Source organism: Odontomachus brunneus, unplaced genomic scaffold (genome assembly GCF_010583005.1).
Source record: "Odontomachus brunneus isolate Ranch 3 - 2012 unplaced genomic scaffold, Obru_v1 Obru_scaffold_021, whole genome shotgun sequence".
In the NCBI taxonomy this organism is placed as follows: Eukaryota; Metazoa; Arthropoda; class Insecta; order Hymenoptera; family Formicidae; genus Odontomachus; species Odontomachus brunneus.
The window spans coordinates 1,099,075-1,123,071 of record NW_022639471.1 but is presented as its reverse complement, the minus strand read 5'-3'; the positions used below and the strand labels follow the sequence as shown (position 1 = coordinate 1,123,071).

Here is a 23,997-nt window from a genome sequence, read left to right as displayed (position 1 = left end):
CGCACTCGCCGAATTATCCTTTGGTCTTTAATTCAAATGTACGCGTTGAACCCACCTTCCCTGTTCAAACTGTCCCTTAATTCCCAATCAAGTATTAAATTCCTTTCTACCCATTCCCATATCGACTAACTACTGTCGATTGACTTATTAATTGATTCCCTCTGCTTTATGTTGCGAAAACTTACTGCCTCAGCCAGTAGTCGAACCTGGAGATTTCCCCGCTTGTCGGGCGGAATGCCATTTATCAATTCAGTCACCGACGACATTCCTCGCGACAACGCTGTCTATAAATGACGATGAAAAGGAATGTAAAGGAACATCTCAACCAATGTAACCTCCAATGTAGAATATCCAATGTAGAATTCGTTGAATATGTATGTGTTCAATATGTACATTCTGCGTTTAAAGTTTAAGTATTCATATTCAAGGACTAAAACAGCAAAAATATCCAGAATTATATACGTTTATTATATATGTTTGGGCATTGGTATGCTTGTAATAAAGAAATTATCGCGGCGAGGAACATATACCCAGGCGTGGTTAGTTTTCCTGCGAGTCGGGGGGGAAATTCATTCCGTAGGGCTCTCACGCGACCCTTCTCTTCCATCCCCTTCGTACGAGAGCCTACACACGGGGGAAGGGGGGGAGAGAAAGAAAGAAAAAGAGAAAGAGGGATAATGCCGAGACTAACCGATTCGACGACGTTCGAACACGCTATCTTTCACGGCGGAATCGCCGACTCTAAATTAACTTCTCGTCGTCTAGCTTATCGATAGAATGACAAGCGAAACGCAGCCCGCATCTCGGGCGAGACGGCTTTATCGGCTTTCCAAATCGGACTCCCTCGATTTAATGCACTCTCCAGGCTATAGACATCCCGGGGAGCTACTTTCATGAGAATCTCTCCCCCGCTCCCTTTCTCTCTCTTTCTCTCTCAGTCCAAGACGGCTTCCTGACAGAAATCCGAAGATTTCCACGGCATCGATTTCAATCAATCCTGTTGCCAAGCCGCTCCCTTTCCCCCACTTTTCCGGCCCTCTCGCGAAGTTTCCCATTTACGTCTTGAGAAATTACCGTTCTCGGGCGCTCATTTGCACCCCGGCGAATTTACTCTCTTGCCGGTGTTATCAGAGATACGACGGGGATACGGCTCTAACGCTCGCGCTCGCAATGAAATCGACAACAGCGCGTCGTTAATGAAATGCTTTGTAGGAATCCCCGTTAATTGGACCGTGGCTGATATTAACGTGAGCCTTTGTCGATATTTTCATGTCGGTCCCCGGCAATCACACTCACGTCCACGTTACACTTTTGTATATGTAATTAAAAATTAATTCACTGAGGCCCGTACGCGGTGATGGAAAACGACGATCCGAAAAATTCCCGATAATTCGAGACCGCCCAGCGGATTGCTGGGAACGGTCGCTCGCCGGCTTCTCCGTTATTGTCGCGGCGCAATTTTTCCGCGACAGCATGACAGATACGTCCGGTTAATCGAGTGAAAAAGCACGTCGCGGAGCAATTAACCGCGCGCGCGCGCGGTGCCAGTCGTTATCCGTGAAATTCGCGCTTTGGCCATACGCTCGGTCGGGTTTAACGACCTATTAAAACCGCGGCAATCGAGTTTGACCGGTTCTGTCTCGGCGCGCGGCCGAGCGTGTCGAACAATAGCCCCTTGCACGCGCGAGAATGCGGACAGAAACGAGAAAACGATTGGTTATTCCCGTGGGATTACGCGCGACCGGATGAAAAGAGTTTCGTTAACTCGACGAACTCGCGAATTAGAAATTACGAATGAAAAGGGAAATAAGCGGAAGTATCGCTCTTTGCAGGCAGAGGTGAGTCGAACTGTGTCGCCGAACTTTCTCTCTGCACTTTGTTCCCTTTGTCTCTCGTCGAATCCTCAGAAGCAACGAATCGTTAACGCGACGAGCTTGCGAATTAGAAATGATATTAAATGAAAATGATGAGTGAAATTCTTACTCTTTGTATGCGAGGCTCGAGTCGACATTCGCCGCGTCAATATCGCTGAACTCTTTCCGCACTTTATTCTCTCTATCTCTTGTCCAGCCCTCGGAAGCAACGGACGTTAGTCGTTAACGCGACGAACTTGCGAATTAGAATGATATTAAATGAAAATGATAAGTGAAATTACTACTCTTTGTATGCGAGATTCGAGTCAATGTTTGCAAGTCACGATCGCTGAACTTTCCGTGCCTTATTCTTTTTATCTCTTATCGAGACCTTGGGGAATAAGGAACATGAATCGTTAACGCGACGATCTTGCGAATTAGAAGTGATATTAAACGAAAATGCAAAAAAGATGTGTATATATATATATATATATATATATATATATATATATATATATATATATATAAGTAATAATCTTGCTCTTTGTATGCGAAAGAAGATTCGTGTCGACGTTTACACACGTCACGATCGTTAAACTTTTCATTCTCCTTTACTTCACCTTTTCTCGCAAATTCCCGTAAGGTAACGGATATAAATCGCTAACGCGACGAGCCTGTGAATTAGAAGTGATACTAAATGGAAAGGAAAATGTCGCTTTGCGCATGTAAAGGGTGATGAATCGATGTTTGCGATCACTCAACTTTCCCTCTGCTTTTCTCGCAAACTCTTGTGAGGTAACAATAGATATTAAAAAATGAAATTAGGAATGGTATTAAATAAAAGTGAAATTAAGTGAGAAAATGTTCTTCATACATAAAAGGGCATAAATCGACTCGTTCGCTAAACTTTCCGCGCTTCATTTTCCATCTCTCGCTTTCATCCTCAAAAAGTAACTTGTATAAATCGTTAATCTGGCGAGTTTGCGAATAGAAATGGAGTTAACTAAAAATGAAAAAACAAATAAAAATGTTGTTCTTTGCGTACGTAAAGAAGCACAAATTGACATTCACACGTCGTGATCGCTCAACTTTCCGCGCTTCATTCTTTATTCCTCCCCGAAATTCCTTTGAAAGATAACTTACATAAATCATTAATCTGTCGAGTTCACAAATTAGGAGAATTAAATTAAATAGAAATGAAAGTATATACAAGTGAAAATTTTGCTCTTCGTATGTAAAAGGTCACAAATTGGCACTGTGTTAAGATCGCTGAATTTTCTGCTTCATCTTTTTCTTCTTGCAAATTCTCGCGAGATAATAACAGATATAAATCGTTAATGCGACGAGCTTGCGAATTAGGAATAGAATTAAATAAAAATTAGATTACGTGGAAATGTTACTCTTCGTAAAAGATCACGAATCGACGTTCGTGCGTCGTGATCGTTGAGCTTTCCGCGCCTCATCCTTCATTCGAGCTCTCGTAAGGTAACACACATAAATCGTCAGCCTAACTCGCGAGCTGTCTCGCGACGCCTTCTCGCTTTCTGCATACGAGGGTCGCGCGCCCTCGATGGTGCACCTCGTAAATTAAAGGACACAATGGCCGTCGTGAAAACGTCGCGGCCCCTCTTCAAACTGGAAACCTGAGGATAAAACATGAGGACGATCGAGAGGATCGAGCCGACGATGAGCGCCTGGTGGAAAATGGAGAAAGATGGATCAGAGCCTGAGACACTGGCTCGCCGGCGATAAATCCGCGATAACGCGGACGGTACGATTAATTTTTCAGACGCGTCTTCGACGCGCGAAATATCGGAAGCATCCACCGCGGCCGCTTCTTAGCCCATTGAAACCCGCCGTACTCGAGGTGGGAAAGAAAGAAGGGTGCTTCGGAGGAGCTGAGGAGCTTAAACGGGGGAGACTCTCGTTAGTAGCAAGTGGCGCCGATTAAAAACGCTCGCCGTGATACATCGGCAAACACGCGACGCTGCTTTCCTCCAAACTTCATTTTCCTTTCTTCCCTCTCCTCCCCTTCTTTCTCTCTCAAGTATGTTTCTCCACTCCTCCTCTTTCTCTGTAAAAGTATCATCGTTTCTCACATAGAACTTCCTTCCGGCATTTCTTTATTTTTAACTCTCTCGCAGAAATTAGATTCGTTAATTTTCAGAAGAGGGAAAAGAAGAATAAAGAACGAGAGCAAGAGTTGCGCGGAGAAGTTAAGTTACAGCGAGTTTCTTCGCGAGCAAACGAGGGCTTGCAATTGCAACCCTCGCCCGCCCACACTCCGCGCGCGATCCTCACTCTCGCGTAATTTATTCGCACTGTTTCGGATAAATTTATTATGCGGCACAGCGGGTAATTTTCGATGTTGCGGGCTCTTCGAGTTGTAAAGGCGACGCTGTTTATGTGCGAACTCACCCCGAATAGGCTCACACACCGCCGCATTTTCCACCCCCGTCGCGGCGTCTAGTAATATCACGACGCGGTTCTCTCCACACGCCCGGCGAGTAAGTGGAGCTCTGCACGCGCGCCTACTTTCCCCCGACGTTTTGCATAATTCGAACGGAGAAATGGAATCCGTGGCGTCGCAGAAAACCCGCAGCATACAGAATGTTCTGATTAAGGCTTAACGATATGTCCGCCAGTTGCGGCATATAATAACGTGATACATAATAATATTAGAGTGCACACATTTCGCGAGGTTACTCGCTGACTCATCTGTGCTCGCTCTCGAAATAACGACGTGCGGTTGCGATAGATTTCGCGTTAATCCTAACGAATAACCCGCACCAAGTGACACATTTTGTTTATCTCTTGTGATTGGACACAATATCCCACAAGGTGATTTATGCACAAAAAGAAAAATTAGTTCTCAATTTCAGCGCTCTTATACACTGAGAGGAAAAATATCTAAGAAATAATAAATATTTATTTAATAGGTACATATTGATTTATATTAATATGAGATATTTTTCAAATAAGGAAATATACATTTTCACAAAACTTTAAGCAAACCTTAGCTTTTTATGAAATTAATTGTTTATTCTATTTAAATAAAGAAATTTATAGGATTTTAAATAAATATGTTATCAGCACTCTTCTACCGAATAAATGTTTACTACTTTTTAGATACTCTCTCTTCCAGTGTAGTTATCAAATATGTGCTTCATGAGAAATGCATGAAAAATGCATTTATACTGATACTGTAAAATATTTCACACACAACTCATTTTAGGAAAAAGTGTTTCAGACAAAAGTTTCTTGATTTCGATGAGTATGCAAGATGGTGATCTTTATTTGGCCATGTGACTCTCTATTGAAGTCCTCTCAAGATTGATAGGGAGTCTCATAGTCAAAAAGGTTACCATCTAGCATACTCATCGTAATCAAGAAACTCTTGTCTGAAACACTTTTTCCTAAAATACATTGTTTGTGAAATGATTGTTTTTAGTAATGAAAATGAATAAATGAATAAATGAATAAATGAAAATGAATAAATGAAAATAAGATATCTCACTGTAAGCACTGAAATTGATCTTGAGCTAATTTTTTGTTTACATAAGTAATCATATTTCGGGATTATGATATTGAAGATTATTAAAGCACAAAAGATGAATAAAAGCAGCGTGCGTCACTTGGTGAGAGTTACTTATAAAAGTCTACTTTCGCGGCAATATTAAGTCTTAGCGACGATAAAGCGGTATTAAGTAACTGCCGAGTGCACTGATTCCTGCCGTCCGCGTCGGCGAGGAAACTCGTCGCGACGGATTACCCCGAAAACTGCGATTCTTCAACCCTAGTATTCCCGAAGCTGCGCGAGAGAGAACGCGATTAAGCGATGGGCACCCCCGATCGTAAATACAGGGACTCGCGCTCGCGAGGAAATCGAAGAGAAATTCCGCGGAAATCGCGCTGCGATTTATTCGCAGCCGCTCGAAACAGTCGTGGCGTTGTGTGGAGATATTTTCCTCTCGCTCGATCGAGGCTTCGAAGCGTAACGAGCTGCAAACCTACGGAGACCCAGCGACTCCGTTTGCGGCTTCTCGACGCTAAACCGACATAAATTCCGACCTACAGCCACCGCCATCGTGGTAAATCCATCCCAGGGGATCGATCAGCGATGCAATCGCAATAAAACGTTATTGTTGCATACCGGGAGTTATGGCGGGCGGATCGGGGGCAGCGCTCGCTGCTGGCATTGCTCGCTAAAAAACTCGAGCGTCATCATGGACGTCGTGGAATCGTCCCTGCATTTTTCCGGGGGCCCGTTAAAGTCGGGGAATCTCTCTTTTTCTTACGCTCTCGCCTCATTTATTTCTTCCCTCCGCGCGCACTATTCGCGCTGGAGTTAAGCGTCTGTCGGTGGTTGTTTGCGGAGACTGCGGGAAAAGGAGGAAACTCAATAATTCGATACGGCGAAGAATCCGCTCGCGCGTATTTCGAAGCGCGAGCAATCGGCATGAAAGCTTATTATCGTTTCTCATCCCTCCCTTCTACCGCGCCGCCGCTTCCCACTCACCCTCGTGAAGACAATGGCGGGTCCCGCGATTGCGGGACTTGAGGGGGCACGCGGTTACATTCACATGAGATTGTATCGTCACGAGCCATTACGTTATTATTACAACGCCACGCACAGTGGCAGTTTGTCCGTATTACCTTAATGGCACCGCGGCGCGATCGTATCTCTTCTCTCTTTGGAGAGCCCGCGTGTCCCATATGGCGAGACGCGTAAAGATACCGTGTGCGGAGCACACGATACGGTAAACGCGGTCATGCGTTCGCGCGCGTATCGAACGTAATACCGAGACTTGAGGCGTTCCGAGTAATTAGTCCAATTTCAAAAGCGCGGGCTCCGAAAGCAAATCGCCCTCTCCGCGTTTAGACTCGAACACGGAGAGCTGGCCCGTCGTTTAATCTTTTAGTAGACGTGTGCGTCTTTCATCTTACTTTACCCGGTCTGCCGCTGTAAATTCTGCCAAGATTCTTCTTCGAAAATATAGACAATAGGTATAACACGTAGACGTTTTATTGATGAAATCAATGATGAACGAATCAATGATGAAATCAATTGTGTAGAGAAAACGATGTATCTTTGACTAATGCAATACATAGCCTTCAAATTACATTTGTAGACCACATACCTGATGAACCCGACTAGAAAATCTCCTGATCGAATTGATCTTAATCAGTTGTCTGTTCGTATAAGAGGATGAGTCCTCGTTATTAACTATTCTTATTATCAATAAGGTCCTAATTGACACGTAGCGTCATATGACATTAGGATTCGATAATATCGAAAATCAGATAACCGTCGGGAAAGTTTAACTCTCTGTGTGCAATTATATCTGGTGAGACATACAGTAAGTCCATCAGACGCGGCCAACTTTGAACTACCGTAACTTTGTTGAGAACCAATACCATTAAACACATCTTTTTCCAACGATCTAGAAAAGTCTCGATCGCAAGATAGCAGTGCAATAAAATCGAGATCTGCAAACAGATTTGCGCTGTTCTGAAGTTTTCCCGGATTCTTCGGGAAAGTTGACGGACGATCAAACGCTCGTTCGGATCTCACAGACCCGTCATTGTACGCGAAGGGTTAACTAAGTGAGAGACCCAAAAGGGTTAACAACTCAATGAAAAATTACTCAAAAAGAATGTTCAGCAAGAAATTGGATTCTCAACCGCGTCGAATCGATCGTTCGACCGGTCTATTCACGGAAAGAGACATGTCAAATCAGACAGGCGTATCCTCGACGGATGTCCCGAACAGAGAACACTTCTCATCTCACACGACGACGTGACATGAGGCTACGACGACGCTCTCGCACGCTTTCTCTCGCGATACCACGGCGATGCAGGAGCGCGAGAGAAGCTCGCTTCTCTCACGAAGGGACGGACGGACGGACGGACGGACGGACGGACGGACAGACGGGCGTCGTTCGCCTACCCGTCCATCCGCCCACCTGCATCTCGGACTGCATGCATCGCGCCGCGCGCGACTGGTATGTAGTCGCGTCCTGCGACCTACATCAACGGGCGGAGTACAGAGCGAGGATACATTATTACTGCCATCGGAAAGCGAAGCTCCGATGGTGCGACGGCCGGAGGGTGTTTCAGGGTCGGTTGCCATGGCGATACGCTGGGACTGCCACGGGGTGCAGCCTGGAATATCCACCCTCTTGCCTCTTTTCCGCGATTCCCTCTCATCCCCTCCCTCTCGGCCACCCTCCTGATGCCCCCTTCGCCGTTCTCTCTTTCTCTCGGTCACGTTCGTTCGCTCGCTCTCTTCCTCCGCGTTCCTCCCGCCGCCACCCTCTCCGGCTCGCCGTTTTTCTCCCCCGTATACATACGTATTCACTCGGCCACCCTCCCCGTCCAACCGCACGTCCCTTCCTCACCGCCGTTCGTCCTCGTCGGCCCTTTCGCCTCTTTTGTTCCCAGGCTGACTCCCTTCCAACAGAGGCAACGGTGGCTGGATGGCTGACTGGTTGGCTGACTAGCCGGCTGGCTGGCTGGCTTGGCTGGCTAGCTGGCTGGCTGGCTGGTTGGCTAGTTGGTTGGCTGGCTGGTTGGATAGTTGGTTGACTGGCTGGTTAGCCTCTCTTCTTTTCTGTAGCGCGACTTTTCTAATCGTGACGCACCGTCCACCCCCATGGTTTTATTTCGTCACGGCGATTTTCATCCTGCCGCGCGACGGTGCCTCTTCCGTGGCGTGATATTGCACCCCCGCGATAACGATCGATAGCGCGTAATAACGACGAGTAGCCTGCGAAAACGTGACTGTCGAGCTGACGAAATTTCGAAAACGTCCCGGCGACGTGTCAGTCGCGGATCGCTCCAATCGCGATTTCAAGTTTGAGCGGTCGAACATGCAAGCAGATAAACGATAGAAGAAAAACACCCAATTATTGACACTCCCTCAGTCACATTGACAGGGAAAAAAATCATGGATTTTCTTGCGACCAGTGTTGCAGTTAAACTTGTTGCCTGCGTCATTTTACGACCCCTAAAGAGAATTTCACAATTATAACTGTGAAAACCGTCGTTTGTTTGTCGCAAAGAAAACCACATTCTCCTAGAGTGCTTAAGGAGGACCAATGATTGAGCATTTTGCCCTATTCGTTAAATAGTTGTCAAAATACTAAATACAACTCTTTTAAAATGAAGCAGTCAAACATCACTGAAAACAGTGAATATACACTAATTGCAATTATAGTACTGAAAGTGCTCAGTACTATACTCATAACTGATATTAGTGACTATTCACTGATTCACTTTAAGAGAGAATAGTCACTTTGTCACTAGCGGTGTCAATAACGGCAGGTGAAAGTCGATATCGCGAGGTGAGGTTTGGGTTTCTAACAATCAATCAGTAAAACATATTCGGCCGATGGTTAGTTTCTAGCGAATCGGCGGCGGCGTCGGAACGGCCTCACATCGAATATCGATAAACCCACGCCGTTACATCCGTATAATCACATAAATGTATATGCGCGTATCCACTGGCCACACGGGGGGAGAGGATAAAGGATACACCGAAGCATAATGAGCGTGCCGGAATCCCGGACGCTTGTTAAAAAGCAATTACTCTCGTGCGAAGAGCTATTTGCGAGCGAGGAGAGACTACTTTGCGAAAATCGCTCGCTTTGCGTTTCGCGCTAATTTGAATTACTCGTCGCGCTCGGCCGGCTCTCAAAGGCCACGGGAAACTCGTTTGTCGCGCGCGATTCGCGTTTATTCCCGACGCGGAAATTTCCCGGGGATGAGCAGAGGGAAAGAAGCAGCTCGGCGGACGGAGAAGAAGAAGAAGAAGAAGTAAAGAAGTAAAGAAGAAGGAAGAGGAAGAGTGCGACGTAGCGGGAAGAAAACGTCAGCGAAGATATACGACGACGTCGACGTCGTCGTCGCGGGTAAATTGTAACCGCGCTGGTTGCCCCGAATGTGCGATCGACGACCGTGCCGCGCACTCGCGACTACCGCGAGGTAATCTCTTCCGTTCAAGATAATTTCGGCCGCAGGCGATTTTAATAGAGATCCCGTACATACACGCGCCCGTCTCCCCTCGTGTCTGTACACATCCCCGGCATTCGCGCGTTTAGCGGATAATTCTATAAGCGGGCGCGCTTTTTAATAGCGATTCATTCAATTCCGCGCACGAGACTTCTCGCGAAAAGATGTATTTTCCCGTCATACCCATCCCCGGCCCCTTACCCCTCTTCACCATCCCCTCCGCACTCTCTTCCGTAGTTTTTCTCTCGTCCTCGTCCACGGATCCCTCAGGGCAATTTCGCCGAGCTCGCTAATTAACTTTTAACAGGAACAAATAAATGACGCAGTCGGGTTATAAACCGAACGAACTCGGTTTTTATCGAGCAACCCGAGAAAACGCACTTGAGAAGAAGAAGCTCTCTTTCGATCTAGCACTCGATCTTGTCTCGATCTAGCAGTCGCTGCCATTCGTGATACTCGCATCTCCTATATGCTCCATGCATTCTTGTCTTGATTATGACTAAATTTTCTAAAAATGACGTCGTGTTTACTCGCATAAAATCTTCTTGAATCTATCGCGCGCATTGCCATAATCATAAACGTTTCTTTTGCGTGCGATATTTGCATTATTCAACTGCGTTGCTTCACTTTTCCAGCGTGTTTCTGTACTGTCCTGTATATGGTTAGTTATCTGATGTAGTTAGTACGTTAAACATTGTGTGTGTGTGTGTGTGTGTGTGTAGTTAGCAATCTGTTGGCTCAACTGCGTTGCTTCAATCTTTATTTTTTTCTAGCATGTTTACGTTATATTTGCATGGTGCTGTAGTCATTAGTTATGTAGTTTGTGTATCTTTAGCACGACTATCATGTTTTACTTTTCTGCTTAACTGTGCGCTTTGAACTAGGATTTTTCTTCTCTTTTTATTTTCTGCATGACCTACACTTCCGTCAAAACGTTAAAATATTTTGCTGTATTATCCTAAAGGACCGATGCACCTCAGGACATTAATAAACACTATCTCTCTTTCTCTCTTTTTCGCGTCGTCTGAGAAAGAAGCGTAAGAAGAGAGCATGTAAAGTATGTTTATTCTCGGTTCTCTCGGCCGGCTCGGTTCTCTCGGTTCTCAAATAATCGATATCGTGACTTTATTAATCCCTCAAAGTAAGACTTCTTTCCTCCTCTCTTGTGGTATCTGCGGTGATCGTTTCGTTTATTCGTTCGTCAGGAACAATCTGCATTTCCTCGAGAGATCCTCTTCGCCGTGTCGAGGGCCATTCAAGCCATTTTCCCCGAGAGGGAACGATCACGCGCGGCTAACACGCTGTGACTGTCTCCGCGTGTAGAAGTCGTTAATTACCGTTGTTAGACCCGAATGTCGGACAACAACGAGTAGGTACATTCGGGCGTTCTGCCCACGAGAGATGCACATTGATCTTCCGCGAGACGGGAAAGGCGGAGGAGCGATTAATCAGCGCGCGATGGACGTCGCCCGCTCGCGCGCGGAAACCTTCACGACAAAGTCGATGCCGTCAGCCGTCGCCACTAACGAAACACGTGTCACCGACGTTAAGTCGCGCGCCCCGGACGAACGACACGCTCGTTAATCACCAGCACCATCGGCCGTGATGGATTAAAACCGACGGTGTGTCCGTGCGCGCGACGCTTTCTTTCCTTGGGACTCGCGTTGTCCCCTCATTCGATCATAAGCGTTACCTGAAGGTTCCTCCGTTATTTTTCTTCTTCTTTCTTCGGAGGTTATAATGTGTACACTTTGAAAGAAAAAATCTCTAAAAAATAAAAAAAAATCATCTATTCGGTGAGTACCAACACATATTTACTTAAGTCTAAATTATTCAAGTAGAATGAATTCTATGCAAAAGTATATTTTAGAATAGAATGACTAATGAATATATTATTAATACCCACCGAATAAATATTTTTTTACTTCTTAGGTTTTTTTTTGTCTGTATAAAAACTGACATTACAAACCAATCTTGGGATTAGATCTATTTTTTTCGCGAAATTTTTGCAACGAAGAGGGAGAGAGTTATCAATCATCGGGGGTGAGTTGAGCTTTATTCCTTCGGGTAAGCGGGTACCTTTCACGTTTACCATTTAGCCCGCGTCGAAGTATCGAAGGACGCGTAAAAATAACCGCCGTGTTGTGTCGTCAATGACATATCGATGGGGCAAATTACGATGTCGGTCGTGAGTATCTACGCTGACGTGAGTGAACGAACGAGCGAGCACGCCCAGTTCGTGGTCTAGAATTATTATTAGACCCGACGACTATTGTTAGAGTCGCATTGCGCGTTAACGTTAACGATCACGTGTCGATTGAAAGTACCAGCGTGGAAGTTGGCGAACTAATCGTCCGGTGTATAAGATAATATTCGCGTGGAGGTCGAAGGGTAACAGTTAGCAGCCGAGTTGTTTCGCCGAGATAACCCTCGCGATCGAACGTTTCACGCATCATGTGAACCTATAATGTTTAAAATAGCGAGATAAAAATTAAAAAATGGATAAAGAAGCCTAGATCAAAATAAACCGACCGAATGATCTAACTATGGATTGTCCAGAGCGCGATCGTGTGTACACGATTTGTGTATACACAGGATGAGTCAATAATTATTACTACCTTGAATATTTTTAAAGCAAGAAACGAATTATGGGTCCCAGTTTCGGATCAAATTTGCTTCGTCAATATCATTTGTTAATGTTGTCAAAGAAATACGCATTATAATTGAGACATGGGCACAATTTTTTGAAATTCTTTAGTTACTTTACAATTGTATCTTAAGCTTACATTTTACGAAAATATCTAGATATATTTGGTTCTAGTATTATTTGGTTTATCGATTGTTCAGATTTAAAACTGTTTATATGTTGCATACATTATTATCCTACATAGACCAAAAAAACATAAAGGATGGATATTATTAATATAAAATTATATATCATGTAACCAGTTATAGAGGGATGCGAAATATTCGCTGACCCAGAATTGGGAGTTACGCACGAACGTTTGTAATTATTTTTTTTGTAAATTTAGAATTAATTAATTTGATATCCAATAATTTTACTTTGTGGCTAAACGATGTTTATTATTTATAACGATATTAACAGCTTTATTTTAATCATGTTTAATCGACAAATTTATATAAATGAATGAAAGTAACTGTGAGTAACCTATGATAAAGTTATCTATGATTTTCTATGAGTAAGTTATCTATGATTAAGACTGTTACCCCAAGTAAGAATCGTATACGTTTCGCCAGTACAGAAAAATGGCCCAATACTGAAAAGCAAATGTCCGGTTTTGGTACTGGGTTTAATATGAAAAAGCTGTATTATTGGTACTGGCTCCGTACTAAGGTTAGGTATTGGATAGTCGTACCGTACTTATATTGGGGCGTTACTGAAAAGTATTTGTTGTTTTCGGTACTGGCCCAGTATTTAAAAAGCAGTATTATTGGTACTGACTCTGTTCATAAAATCAGTACTGGATAAAAGTAAAAATCGTAAACAATCTGCCAATAAAGGATATTGGGCCAGTATTGTGCCGATACCGAAAAACGGACGATACCAATGTCCTTTATGGGAAAACGGAAGAGGTCACTAACGCGAAACCTAAATAGCTCATTGATAAGAACGCTTGCCTGACAAGCTGAAGATTCGAGTTCGATTTCGCCCCGAAGATTTTTTCCTCATATGACTAAAAATAGACCTGTATAAGTACGAGAGCAGTCCCCCCTTAGGCCATGATCTGATCTTTCCTTCCATACTATATAGTTGTGATATTATTAACAATTGTACAAATAATAAAAATTACTAAGAATCGATACTGATCCAGTACTGGAAATAGGTACTTCCCCAGTGCTAGGAATCAATACTTTTTTTATTCTGGTACAGTACTGATTTGCAGTATTGTGACAGTACTGTTTTCCGATACTGGCCCTTTTCTATCATCCCAGTATCATATCAATACTAAGCCCAATACTGATATCTGGTACTATGCCAGTAACGTTTATCATAAATCGGTACTGGACCACTTTGATACCAGTAATAAATTCCTATTTGGGATCTTATTCTCTACTTAGGAAAAAGCTTCTTAAGGTGCTTACACTTTTTTTCTGAAAGGAACAGCTTCGACGATCTCTAAGGTCACTTTTCTTTTGCTTCAAAGATATTCAAATAGTTAGTGACTTACCCCATATATATGTATAAGGCGCAAGTACAGAATGATATCTCTGGAATTCATTTATACCTCGGCCGAAGTACTACAAGAATGGCGCTGGCATTCGGAATTTTAGGAAGGATATCCCGCACGGAATGCGAACTTACCGCTCATATTTCTGGTCCGAGATAACTCTTAGATTCTCTTGGCCCCGAACATCCGCGTAATGTGCAAGATTGATGCCGCCAGATATACCGAAGGAAGCATATTTCGAGGAAGAGAGGTGAGCGCGAGGAAATAGGGAATCTGTCCGACGGAGAGAAAGAGAGAGAGAGAGGAGGGGGAGAGAGAGAGAGAGAGAGAAAGAGAAAGGTCGGTACTCCGCGGAGCTGTTCCGTTATCGAACAATTGAAAATTCCGACGTTTACGAGAGGTAGCCGTCGCGCCGTGATAATCGATCGACGTTCGACGGGCAGTCTCGCGCGCGCGGAAATTTCTCGTTAGATCGCTCGTCGTGTGTCTTTTTTCCTCCCTCCTTCGGAATATAATAAGAAGAGACTCGCAAGAGGGTGTAAGATTCACCCACGCTGTCCGGAGAGCAGTGACGAGTCCGTGAGGAAGAGAATTCACGGAAAGAATGAGGGAGAAAGAAAGGGAGAGAGAGAGATGAGTTGAGACACCGTTGAGACGACGCAAGACGGAAGACGAGACACGAGTCGACCCCCAGAGTGGAGTAATAAATGATCACGATGAATAATAACTTGGTTATTGAAAGAAAATTCCGGCCTGATATGAGCGCACAGAGTTTTCTCCAACTCGGGGCATTAGCCCAGTTCTCTCGAAATGAGGTGGCCACCCCCGCCACGGCCTCCTCGTTCTCCTTGTGCCCCCGCAGCGGATTCCACTCCCCGACCGCCCATTTCGCCTTGCTCTCTTTATCCCGCGAAGCCACGTCCGCATAATGGCTATTCAGATATCGAATCGATTTATTTCCCCGGGGGCTTTCGGAAACTTCGCCCGGCCCTGCGGTGAACTTGGAATGGCTATTTCTCTCGTCTCTTCCCTATCTCTCGTTTTCGCGCTGCACTTCGGGCTCCCCGAGACACACCGGGGCCGCTGTACCGTGAAATGTTCATTGGGTCACATTCGTTTCGAGCGCGCGCCCGGTAAATTTTTATCGTCGCCGTGCGACGCGTTTTGTGGCGCACGCCCCTAAATCGACTGTTACGGGAAAATAGCCGATGTAAGTTCGCACGGGGGACGAGCGCAATTTACGTCCACGCTCGGCGAATCGAACGTTTATTTACGCGCTTAAGCACCCCCTCCGGCGGTCGCGTGCACCTCTCTCTATCTTTAGTGCTTTGTCTGTGCGCGCGGAGGAGGGCGGACACATCTTTGTGTCTTAAACAATTTATTTCGAGAGACAGACGATTCCTCGGTCGGACAATCCCGTGCGCAATTGGACGGTACGTACGGTCGAATTAATTACACGGATAAACGGCCAAAATGGCCGGAGAGAGTTCGATTCATCAGGTAGATAATGGATGTGTGGGCGATTCTATCGGGTTAGGTCAATTATCAAAGAGATTTCGAAATAACGCGATCGCAGCGATAGCCTCTTCACAAACGTGATTAAAATCACATTCAATTAAGAAAGACCGGCGGAAGAAGGAGGAGAGCGGGAGGGAGAAAGTCGATAACCACTAATGAAAAGAGCAAGCTGAGCGAGATACGTCACATTATCATGAGAAAGTCATATTAACAGCGTAGATAAATTATTCGGACCGATATATATGTGCTGTAAGAAGCTATATATATAATATATAATATATATATATATATATATATATATATATATATATGTATGTATGTGTGTGTCTGTCCCTCTCTCCCTATCCACTCCCTTTCCCTCTCTTGATAGTTGCCGGGTTCCTTGCGCATATTAATCAAGCGCGCTCTCTCGAAATTTGACCGAGTTATGTTCGATCGACGGGGAGACGGAAGTTGGTAACGTTACCTCTCTTCCCAATTCACCTGTACACAAACTTGGCGCAGCGATACGAGGGCGGCACTAAGACGGACATTAAGTCTCCGCGCGGGGGAACTTACTTGAGAGAATAGTTTAAGTGCCTTTCTAGACGGAGCTCCTCGTCAAGGTGCTCGTCAAATAATTAATGTCCTCCACTCGAGCTCGCGACTGCGAGGTACCTCGGAGGTGCATATACAGTCGAATGCTCCGACGCGTTTGCTCCCGTTCGACGATATTACTCGCGGACGACTCGCAGAGGAGGTCGCTCGCGGCTCGGTAACCACGGGGAGATTTACAAACAAACGAGAAGACACACTTGTGTCATTCACAAGTGCCCCTCGTTCATCTCCGCAACTCGGAGAAAAAACGTGGTGATGACAGCTACACAGGTGACAACTGTACGAGTCCTGTATATGTAGGATCGTGGTGTATACAGAGTGTCTGACGCTAAGTGTTCCATACCTGCTGTACATGTCAGCTGGGTCAAACTGAACATTCTCTGCCATTTTGCAAACGCAACCACCGTAAAATTTTTAGTTATTAATTAGAGGAAATTGATGAATTATCACGCGCAATATGGATGAGTTATGACGGCAGGCGACGCCTGCCGTTCTGTAAATTCTGTAAATGTTAATTAGGTCCTCTACCATTTTGCAAATAACCACCCGGGTTTTTAGTTATTAATTAATAAAGAAACATTGTTTCTTTTTTTTAATTGATAATTAAAAAATCTACATGGTTGTCTGTAATATAATAAAATAATAGAGGAATTTTGTATTCAGTTTGGCCTAGTCTACATGTATACGAGACATGAGACACTTGGCGTCAAATATCTTATAGTATAGTTTAATGAACTATTTTGTAGTTATTGCAACTAAAGCTTTAATTGATTATGTACATTACAATTCTACATACTCTCTAAATTTCTTGAAAAGTGATGTTTTTCACTTGAAAAATGGAGTTATTATTGAATCACTCGAGTGACTTTCCCTCCATATAGAAAATATTCTTTGCCCTTAATCGTCGAGTGAATATTTCCACTCGAAATTAGAGAGTGAATCTGGACTTATATGGAGCCCGAATCCACTCTAAGCTTGAGCGAAACATTCACTCTTGCGATTTTCAGTGACAATATCGTCACTCAGTGAAAATGGAAGTTGCCGCTTTTCATTCGTATTGAGATTCGACTCCAAGAGATTTAGAGAGCACAAAGTTCGTCTGATCGCCTTTTTTCTGAGTACGAAAATGCGGCGAGAACGCGCATCGCTAGATCAGCGCGGGAACTTATCTGACCTTGTTCGGATATCCGTTGTATCTGAGCAGCTTCTTGCAACACTTGCCGCGGTTCTCGTAATAGAACATCTGCACCATCTCCGCGCGGTCGGTCGCGGCGCTCACGGTGAACGGCGCCGAGTTCCTAGACGACGACGGCGGTTGTTGCTGCTGCTGCTGCTGCTGCTGTTGCTGGGCCGGCGATTGCCGACGCCCCAGTGGCACGCACGGACACCACCCTGAGACCATCACACCGATCGGGCCCGCCGGCCCGACTCGCCACACCCGCGTCGAACTTCCCTTCGCTTCGTCCCGTCGTCTCGTCGACGATCACTTCCTCCCGCCGCAGAGGAGTCTCCTCATGGCGCCTGTCGACGGCCACCCTCGCGTGTAACACGCGAGCCCGCGAGATCGCCAGCGGATCGTGAGATCTCGTTGGAAACGTGCGCTGCTTCTCTTCCTCTGTCGCCGTCGCGAGATCGCTTCCTCAACGCATATCCGAGACGTTTACGAGGGAGACGATCCTGTGGCGGTGGCGACGTTTGTCGCGCGGCGCGAATTTGGCAAGGCTCCTCGTACTATCTCAACGGTACTTTCGGTACGTTGGCGCGTTATCCTCCCGCGCTGATCTGCAACAAGAAACATTTCGTCTTTTCCAACTGCACTTTCCTTCCGCGCTCTCTTTCTTTCTTTTTCTCTCTTTCTCTTTCTCCCCCAGCCCCTTGGGTCGTAGTTGACCAGAAATAATTCGCGAATCGCTATTCATGACCGACTAATTTAGTTTTTCCGTTAGAATAGTTCGACGCCCGTCGAGACTCTTCCTGCTCGCGTGCCGCGCGCTCTTTCTCCAATGTAACGAGCGAAATGCATTTCTTGCGAAATCCGGCGAGAATTAATTCCGAAGCGGGTCAATTAAATTCGAGCTCCCGCTGCCTCGCGAACGTTGGGACGAAACTCCCTAAAACGCGAGGGAGGTGGCGGCGACGGACGTCAAGAAAAGAGCGTATCTCCTGCCAGGACGTTTGCGCGAGGGCCGTAGTTTTCGTTCCGCCGAATGCCATCCGCGCGCGCTCTCCGACTTTCCGCAAGAGGTGTCTGATTAAATCCGCGCGCGCGCTTCGTCGCTCCAAATTCCGGCCGGATCCAACGCCGTTTGCGAAAAGAGCGCGTGTTCCTCGTAAATCAACGGCGGCGTTCGAGATTTGCCGTTCGATCTCGACTTAAATTAACGAGCGGCGCAAAAAGCGCAGCGGGATTGATAAATCGGCGGACACACGACGGGACAGGCACGCGCAGATGGATGAATTCTCCATCCCGGCGATAAAAAGCCCCAAGGAGACCCGGAGAGATAAACAGATATAATTTATTTAGATCCCAGCGCGCTCAGATTCGAGATACGGTCCTCCCTGCCGGAAGAAACCGGGATAGCAGGAGAGTGAGGAGAGAGGGTGGGAGAGAGACGACGATAGTTTATCAAGATCGACCACGCGAACGGTGCAATTACACCGAGTGATTGCGCTGGAAATTGAAGAGCGTTACGCGAATCATCGATTACTTCGCGGAGACGGATCGACGAAGGCTACCGTCGCGTCGTGGTGGGCGGATGTGCGTGGCGCGCTCTTTATTTCTCGATAAAACAAGACAAACCGGCTAAAGCCGGCGCGGAGCGGCGTCGGCGGCCCGTAAAGATGAGAAAAACAACGCAGGAATTTGCAATTCATGAGAAACGTCGTCGTCGTCGGCCGTGCGTTAGTCACAGAACGCGCGACCTAATTTAAGAATGGAAAATTTGCGGCGTGCCCGCCGCCACCGCGGCGGGTAATAAACGCGCCGTAGCACTGTGCAAACATCATTCGACTTACGGAAAATAACGAGAAGGGCTTTTCCGCCACCTTCCATTTCCGCCGCGAGATAACATCGACGCCAATTTCGCTTGGGCGAGTTCTCACTCTCTTCGTCTTAACGAAACCTCGCCCTCGAAATTTCGCCCTCGATGTGTGTTACGCTCGTTTTTCGCTCGAAACTGATAAAATCGTGGAAACGGGCACGCTGATGTCACACTCGTCGGCGCGGATTTCGTGCCGGCGGTAGAATTTGCAGACGAGAAAAATAGTAATAATAACTTTATTAGCGCAACGGGAGAGAGAGATAGAGATAGATAGAGAAAGAGAGAGAGAGAGGAAATGAGGGAAGTAATATTACAAAGTACGCAAAGAAGAAGAAGGAAAAAGAAAATGCCAAAAAGCGACGACGATGAAGCTACTAAATTACCTCACTTGAGTACGCCTTACTAAAGAAGAAAGCCAATAACAGTACAAAAATTAAGTTTCAAAGACATTGAGAAAAATGTAATTTTTCGCAGCACACAGAGCGAAAGGAATTGAGCGAGGATGCAGTCCGTATAAATGGAGGTAAGGCGTTGCAATGTTTCACCGCAGCGAAAGAGAAGGCTGCGCGAAATATAAGTGATATATTTATCCGAGTCGTGCTGTGTAACACGCACTCGCGTTAACCCAGGAAATTAATGAAGACCTGATTTATACACATACACACACACACCCATATATATATATATATATATATATATATATATATATATATATATATATACACATATATTTCTACTAACTGTGTCGTGTCAGACGAAAGGGCGAAGACGCCCTTTTCGCGTTTCTCCAGACAAAGCCGATCGCGTTTCCCGAGGCGGCGGGTTTCCGCAGTTTCCTCGTTTCGAATCTAATTCCTGTCTGACCTCCTCGTAATACGAGGTCGCGCGAGGTGCCGAGAGGACGCGCGATAAGTTTGCTTTACGGTCGCGCCAGATGACGACGCGAGCCCCGTTTAATAAAGCGAAGGGGCCGAGTAGCTGCCGGAGAATGCTCTCCACGGACTTTCTCTCTCTTTCTCTCTCGTTCTCTCTTGCTGCCTCGCACGGGGGTCATCCGGTACACGTCGTGACGGGGAAGTCGGTCAAATGTGCGCGGACTGACCGTCACGAATAAGCTGGACCTTAAACGCGGAAGCGGGAATTTCCGGTCGCGTTGCTGTGTCGATTAATATTAGTCACGATTAATTTCATCGATCTTTTTCTCCTATATTTACACATTGAAAAAAAAGTGGAGATGATTGAATGTAAATGTAAAATTAATGAACATAAATTGCAACTACACCTTCGACGTGTTCGACTTGGCGAGCATTGAAGGAACAAAACGAGAGAATAGAGTAGAGGAGAGAAGAAAGAGAGAGAGAGGGGGGGGAGAAGAAAAGCGGGTAAGAGAAGGATTAGCGATTGATGGATTTTTCGATTTTGCGGCGGCGTTGAATTGTTAATCAGTATCGGTGGGAGGTGTGTGTGAGAAATTCCAGGTGATGAACATTTTACGAGCTCCGGTAAATGAAGTAGAAGGGAACTTCAATATTCATGGAAATCTGCGGGGTTGGTTTCGCCTCGTAAGATAAAGAAAAAAAGTGAATCTGTTAAATAAACGTTTACCGCGTGCGCGCGCGCGCAAAGGGAGGAGAGAGAAAGATAGAAAGGGAAATATATCCCGATACAAGGAATATTTCTGTTCTTTTTTTTTATTTTTAATACGCGGAAAATGTGAATGTGGAAGCAATGGGAACTCTCGACGAGATAAAGAGAGAATGTGTGTGTGTGTGGGTGTGCATGAGAGCATTTCTTTGTAACTTTTTAACCGGCTGCCTCTCTCTCCCAGGGCCCATTCGTTCGTTGATGTAACGATTTTTCACCGCGACATTCCCGGCTTAGAGCTGTCCCTCGGGAGTTTCACCTGCTCTCGTTTCGTCCGTGGCCGAGTGGTCATAGATTACCTACTGAAGCAGAGTCGCGAGATTATCCCGAATTCCTGACTGTGGCGCGACATGACGTGCCTTATAAAAGGCGCGACATCGGCAATAGATTACTTCAGAACGCGTCTCGCGAATAACAGACAGTCTCTAATTATTAAGTTGACGATGCGACAGTCCAGTATTTCATGCGCGCGCGCGAGAGAAAGGAACGAACAGCGATGCAGAATGCAACAATAAACTTTCATAAATAAAACACGAACAAATAAACAAAGTACTAAAAATAGAAATGAGGATAGATAGATAGACAGATAAGTAGATAAATAGATAGATATTTTTGCTTAGTCAATTCTCTCTTGCGTTTGTATTTATTTGATTGTCAAGTAAATAAGATCGATCGTTTTGCTGCAAGATTCTACTTGCGAACTAGCTTGATGATTCTGATTGAATAAGTTCGGTGCAATTTCTTGCCGCTGTCGTCCTCGCCCTCGTTGTCGTCGTCGTCGCCGTCGTCGCTGTCGTCACTCCGTTTTCCCTACGGTCCGCAACTTTTCGGGACTGCCTGACAGTTCGGGCGCGGATTTCTGCACGAACGAGCTAAATCGACTCGACCGGCGGTCTCGCCGGAATTGCTTCGTACGGAGTACGCCGCCGACCGCTAGTAAAATCAACGACAGGATCGATTTTTCGGCAGGTCGGAGTTTAATTAAATCGCGGAGCGAAACTTGGACGTGGCGACCGCGACGAAGGGATCCGTGGAAGCCATAAAAACTATGAATCGAGCCTCCCCGACCTTTCCTCCCCCCTCCTCTCTCTCTCTCTCTCTCTCTCTCTTTCTCTCTCTTTCTCTTCTTCTTCTCATTGCAAACTCGAGACGCATCACGACAAATTAACTATTGATAATTCTTTCGCACAAGAAAGCTCGCGTGATCCAGTGTTGTTAAGTCATTATTCCCGGTTTAATGGATGCTGATAAAAACCGTATATATATTCATATGGGAAAATATGCGACATTAACCCTTTAAAAACTCGATGTACATCATTAAGTGCATTTACTTTGGGTCCTTGTTAAATTTTTACATTGACAAAGTGATTCCGCCGACCCGTGCCAGATAGAACTATGTTTTTTGTTTCCAGTGAAAGAATGATTTTCCCGCTGAAGAAACCAATATGACGTGCAGAACGGAATCGTCGACGCTCAAGATTGCGTAAAGTTTCTCACGAGAAAAAGTAAGCCAATTTTCTTTTCTCAATTTTTTATCGATGTCATCTTGAAGAATACAAGATTGACGCTTTTCATGTTCGTCTCACCACGGTTACAAGATTTATTAAAGGGATGCCATACTTGAAAACTTTACCGACAAAATATTGACTTCTTTCTGCGAAATTCACGTCGTATTGGTTGCACGGAATTACAAGCGCTTTCGCACTGAAAGTACGTAATGAGTTGAAACACTGCTCAATATGTGCAATGAAAGGAATTATTCGATAAGAAATTAACAAGCTGATATTACTGATCAAAATATCGATGAATTTTTGTATCCGATCAGGAAACATTCCATGAGAAATATCGGTTTATAATTTTTTGTCTAGTTTATTTGATAAAATGCCACTATGATCGAAAGTATTCGATTAAATTTAATCGGATATCCTGACCGGAAAAATTCATCGGTATTTTGATCGGAAATATCCGTTTGTTAATTTTTTTATCGGATAATTTCTCTCAGTGTGACGAAAACGATAAGAAATTTTAAAATTAAGTTTGTGCTGTTAGTTAGCGTGAATATTTATTTGAACAAAAGTTCCGCGTAGTTTGTACATATCGCATGTGTGCTTGTAACGAATAGCTCAAGCAACACTTCTGTATCTTTGCAACTGAATATAGAAGCTCAGAAGTATAAGAAAATTTAAGTATAAGAAAAATATTTCTACATATGCGGGTTTACGTACTGCTGGCATGGTAAAACAAGATAGCACATATTTTTCATAAGATTTATATATACAAAAAATACAAGAAGGATATAGTATGGTCGTGTTGGTGACGAAGAAAACATGTTTACTTTTAACAGGATCACAGGCTGGGTCTTAAGGGATGAAAAATGCAGTTAGAGTTATTGAATTGTCGCATCGTTAAAGTGAAAATCACGACGCTTCAGTGGGGAAGCGCCGAAAGCGCGAGCGTGAACGTTGAAGATGACAAAGCGCCGCGATTTTTAATTGCTCGGCAGCTCCATAAACTACAACCTAACGAGAACAAATTCTAGGTTTTCCATATTTAATTTTTACGCTAGCAGTGGCTGGGGGAGGAGGGAGCAGGGACGAGGAGGGGAACGGAAGGGAGGGTGGGCTAAAGTGGCGATGACACGGCGCGCGAAATAAAAGCGCGAGAACGCGCGGCGGGCCGCGGCGAGCTGCGCGCCGTGTATTTGCGAAAAAAGTTTGTCGCCGTGTATGAACCGGTTATTACGAGCGCGCGATTTTTTCTCTCTCCCGCGCACGCGCATTTACACGAGCGCGCGCTCGTTAAAAAAAATCCGCCGCTTCCTCTTACACCACCGCCTTCTCTCCTCCTCGCGAGAGTTCGGCGAGTTTTGTAACGAGCCGCCGTGAGCAACGCAGAGTCACGTGCATGCCAGTCTCGTTTCCGGACTTTATCAAGCGCGCCCGCGCGATAGTTAATCGTCGCAAATAAACAACGCGAGTCGGCACAAGTCCCACCGACGACGGGCGCTAATGTAAACCTGTAAGAGACGGTCGCGCGTGACGTGTAGCACGCGCGTGGAAACGGCGCGAGGAGAGACTAACGAGCACGTGCGCATTGAGATCAAGTGTCCCGGCAAGTTCAACGTGCCAGCCAGACCTCCTC

General features: G+C 45.4%; 2 protein-coding genes across 3 annotated transcripts in view; one reads left to right on the top strand and one right to left on the bottom strand.

Annotated features, from left to right (window-relative positions):
- Positions 1–23,997, top strand: part of LOC116842134 (ATPase family AAA domain-containing protein 1-B-like) — a 188,467-nt gene that overhangs the window by 88,759 nt on the left and 75,711 nt on the right. The window contains 1 exon segment of the mRNA XM_032810887.1: positions 22,269–22,361. The gene's annotated coding sequence lies outside the window, so the exon portion shown is untranslated.
- LOC116842133 overlaps positions 1–23,997 on the bottom strand; it is a 59,912-nt gene that overhangs the window by 33,740 nt on the left and 2,175 nt on the right. Inside the window, exons 1-2 of one of the 2 annotated variants that reach the window (XM_032810886.1) lie at positions 19,187–19,208; positions 17,346–17,953 (exon numbers count right to left, since the gene is read on the bottom strand). In XM_032810886.1, the coding sequence (XP_032666777.1) occupies positions 17,346–17,573 (228 nt within the window). In that variant the 5' untranslated portion in view covers positions 17,574–17,953; positions 19,187–19,208. Of the gene's footprint in view, positions 1–17,345; positions 17,954–19,186; positions 19,209–23,997 lie in introns of those variants that run through there. The other variant, XM_032810885.1, reaches the window with a different exon arrangement.